This window comes from Olea europaea, chromosome 11, assembly GCF_002742605.1.
Source record: "Olea europaea var. sylvestris chromosome 11, O_europaea_v1, whole genome shotgun sequence".
NCBI lineage: Eukaryota > Viridiplantae > Streptophyta > Magnoliopsida > Lamiales > Oleaceae > Olea > Olea europaea.
This window is the reverse complement of record NC_036247.1, coordinates 37282409-37285145: the sequence shown is the minus strand read 5'-3', so window position 1 is coordinate 37285145 and position 2737 is coordinate 37282409. Positions and strand designations below refer to the sequence as shown.

General features: G+C 36.4%; 1 protein-coding gene across 1 annotated transcript; it reads right to left on the bottom strand.

The window, feature by feature from the left end:
* Window positions 1-1083: 1083 nt before the first annotated feature.
* On the bottom strand, window positions 1084-2138 carry LOC111404293. The gene is made up of 2 exons (XM_023033122.1): window positions 1439-2138; window positions 1084-1351 (listed from the first exon to the last, which is right to left on the bottom strand). The coding sequence occupies exons 1-2, from the start codon at window positions 1966-1968 to the stop codon at window positions 1183-1185; spliced, it is 699 nt and encodes a 232-aa protein (XP_022888890.1). The 5' UTR covers window positions 1969-2138; the 3' UTR covers window positions 1084-1182.
* Between the last annotated feature and the right edge of the window lie 599 nt (window positions 2139-2737).

Genomic DNA, 2737 nt, shown 5'->3' with positions numbered 1-2737 from the left:
CCTCTTAAACGTGTAAAATGAAAATTTATATGAATTTATTTGTTGTAATTGGTTTATTATAAATTAGTGAAATACGTCAACTTTGAACTCCCATTTCAATGAGATTCGTACTCCGATATTAATAGGACCAAGCGTATATATGTTCTACTCCTCGTGGTAATTAACATTATATATTTATTAATCGAAAGTTATTTAGTATTTGATTTCAAAGTTATCCACGTGAATCTTTAAGTAAGTGGAGAATTTGATTTAATTGGAAATTGTTGAACATTTATCCCACATAGGAAACCTTGAAAACTTTTGTATGGTTAATTTAGTGGAAGTTCGACACTAGTTTTTTGAAGGGAGAGTCATAAATCCTATTGGGTTCGATCTTAAGCCTACAAGTGTGCGTTGGTGTCATCTGATCAACATTGCACAAGCACTGATCCAAGTCAATTTGTGTGCGGAACAGTCACCACTATTTTGAAAATGTTTGTAGTGTATTCAAATGACCATATATAAATCTATAAATCATGTTCTGGTGCTAAGAAATTTACACAATTTTCATTGCAAATATTCTTTGTTTTGAATGAAATTGGTTCTATTTTGGAAGACAATTGCTGAAGGCTTTTAAGCACCATAGAAGGAAGCAAATTCGTCTTAAAGATACATCGTAAAGTCGGTGGGCTCAAATTAACATTTGATCTTATTGATCGTCCCGATATACTATTCAAATACATTTAGGTAAATCTGCAAGTTTAAGTAAGTATCTTTGAATGGTTCGAAAGAGAAAACAATATTATTTACTTTATTTTAATTTTTGGATATGGATTCATTAAAGTGGAGAGGGGAAGTTGAATTTCATGTTATGACTTTATTAGCTCTTGACAGACAGGCTTGTGCTATTGTCAATACGAAATTGATTGCTAATTAGTTTCAGGAATTCATTAAGTTGAATACAGCCAAATTTACTTGCTATTAAGAATTCTTGACGAATTTGTTGCGGGGGTGGACACAGCACCTGAAAAGCTTGATCTGACGCAAAGTCGCTAAAAGGGTCGAAATAAGAATGATTGAATTGGGGGTGGACACACTCATTACTTGATCATCAAAGTTCAAAAATTGTCATTTATCCCAAGCAAAACTTAGTAAAAAGGAGATGTTTCTCATATGCAGTATTTATATTCTGTAGTAACAATTTTATTTAGGCCAAATTGCCAGAATTCCCTCAGAAAAAATCTCGGTATTGGTGTAAGGCGAGCTTGAAATATCGACTGATCTTGAGGTCTCATAGCCGCATTTTTCTTTGCGCTCGTCCTGCACTATCTGCTTATATCTACACTCTGTGCTGCAGAATGCTTTTTCTCCCCTGCAAATCATGGATCAATATTATTTTCAAGAATCTTTCTTGGTCTATAAAATGAACTTTACATCAAAAATTGCACTTGAATTTTACCTGTACATGTATACGTCTTTTCCATGGAGTATTTTGTTACACAAATGGCATGAGCTTAGAAAATCTGAATCCAGAAAACCCATTACATCTCCAGATTTTCTGGTGGGAGGTAGGTGAAAAACACTAGGGCGGTTGGGGATCGAATCGTCGCCTCTCGTGCCATTGCAATACACTCGAGTGCAGGGCTTGTTTGGATCATGACAAATCACGATAGTGTAATCCTCCATAGTTTCCATCTCCATTTCCTCAAACTCTCTCCTAATTCTTGAACAATTCTTGACTGGAATAGGGTTGGATTTGCTCGAATTCCGGCTGCAAACAGTCTTGTTGGCCGAATCTTCACCAAGGGCAGCCACTATGCCTAGTCCCACCCCACCAACATCATAATTCTTTAGCCCTCTTGGGGAGTGAATCTTGGCATCAATAACACTTGTTGGACTAGTCGCAAAGTCCTCTACCCTTGCCCGACTGCCAGAGACCAATGATCCGGTTAGGATTCCAACGGCCATCTTCGATTTTAAGCCTAACATATTATAAGATTTCTAAGGAGAGTATTGGGAGCTGTTTAAGTTTTCTCAGCTCTCTCAATCCAGTTTTGGAAGAGGGCTCTTTATGAAGCTTTCCAATTTATGGTTGATGGAGTTGTTAGACGAAGCCCATGGTTTGGTTTGAAATTATGTATTGATGGTTTCATTTTCAAAGGAGAAAAATTGAACCAGCTTTATTCTATTATTAAATTGGATTCCAAAGTCATTTTTTTGAAGTATTAATTTCATAAAGAGTCACTGAAATTTCAACCTAGTTCTTAAAGTATTTTATCGACCTTTTTAATCACCATTCAGTTATGCTCCATCTTCAAGATCTAAAGTGGCTTTGCCAAACCTCGACATTGACTTAAGGTTGTTGCCAGAGTCGGTCCTGTGTTTGATGGGCCCTGAGGCGAACGATGAAAATTAGCCCCCTCCCCCCTATCGATAAAATTCAAAGGTATATTAAGGATGTTGTTTTGTTGTGGGATTTAAGGATATTGTTTTGTTGTTGGATAATTAGTCTTGGGCCGGCTCACTTTGTTATATATATATAAAGGGGCCAAAATTAGGCTCCTAATGGTCTTGGGCTTGAGGCAGAGGCCTATGACCGGGCCTGGTTGTTGCATCTATATCGCAAAATTATAGATTTGCAAACTAATATGCCGTTCTTGAAAAGGAAAAACCATACGATCGACAAAAAAGTCATAATTTTAACAATTAGCAACAAAACTAAAACGATATGACAGTTTGAAACGGTTGCCAAATTTTA

Excerpts from the sequence above, each read along its gene's own strand:
- LOC111404293 (XM_023033122.1), bottom strand. The coding sequence starts at position 1,968 with ATGTTAGGCTTAAAATCGAAGATGGCCGTTGGAATCCTAACCGGATCA. Across the intron at positions 1,352-1,438 it reads AAAGACGTATACATGTACAG|GGGAGAAAAAGCATTCTGCA; the intron begins GTAAAATTCAAG and ends CATGATTTGCAG.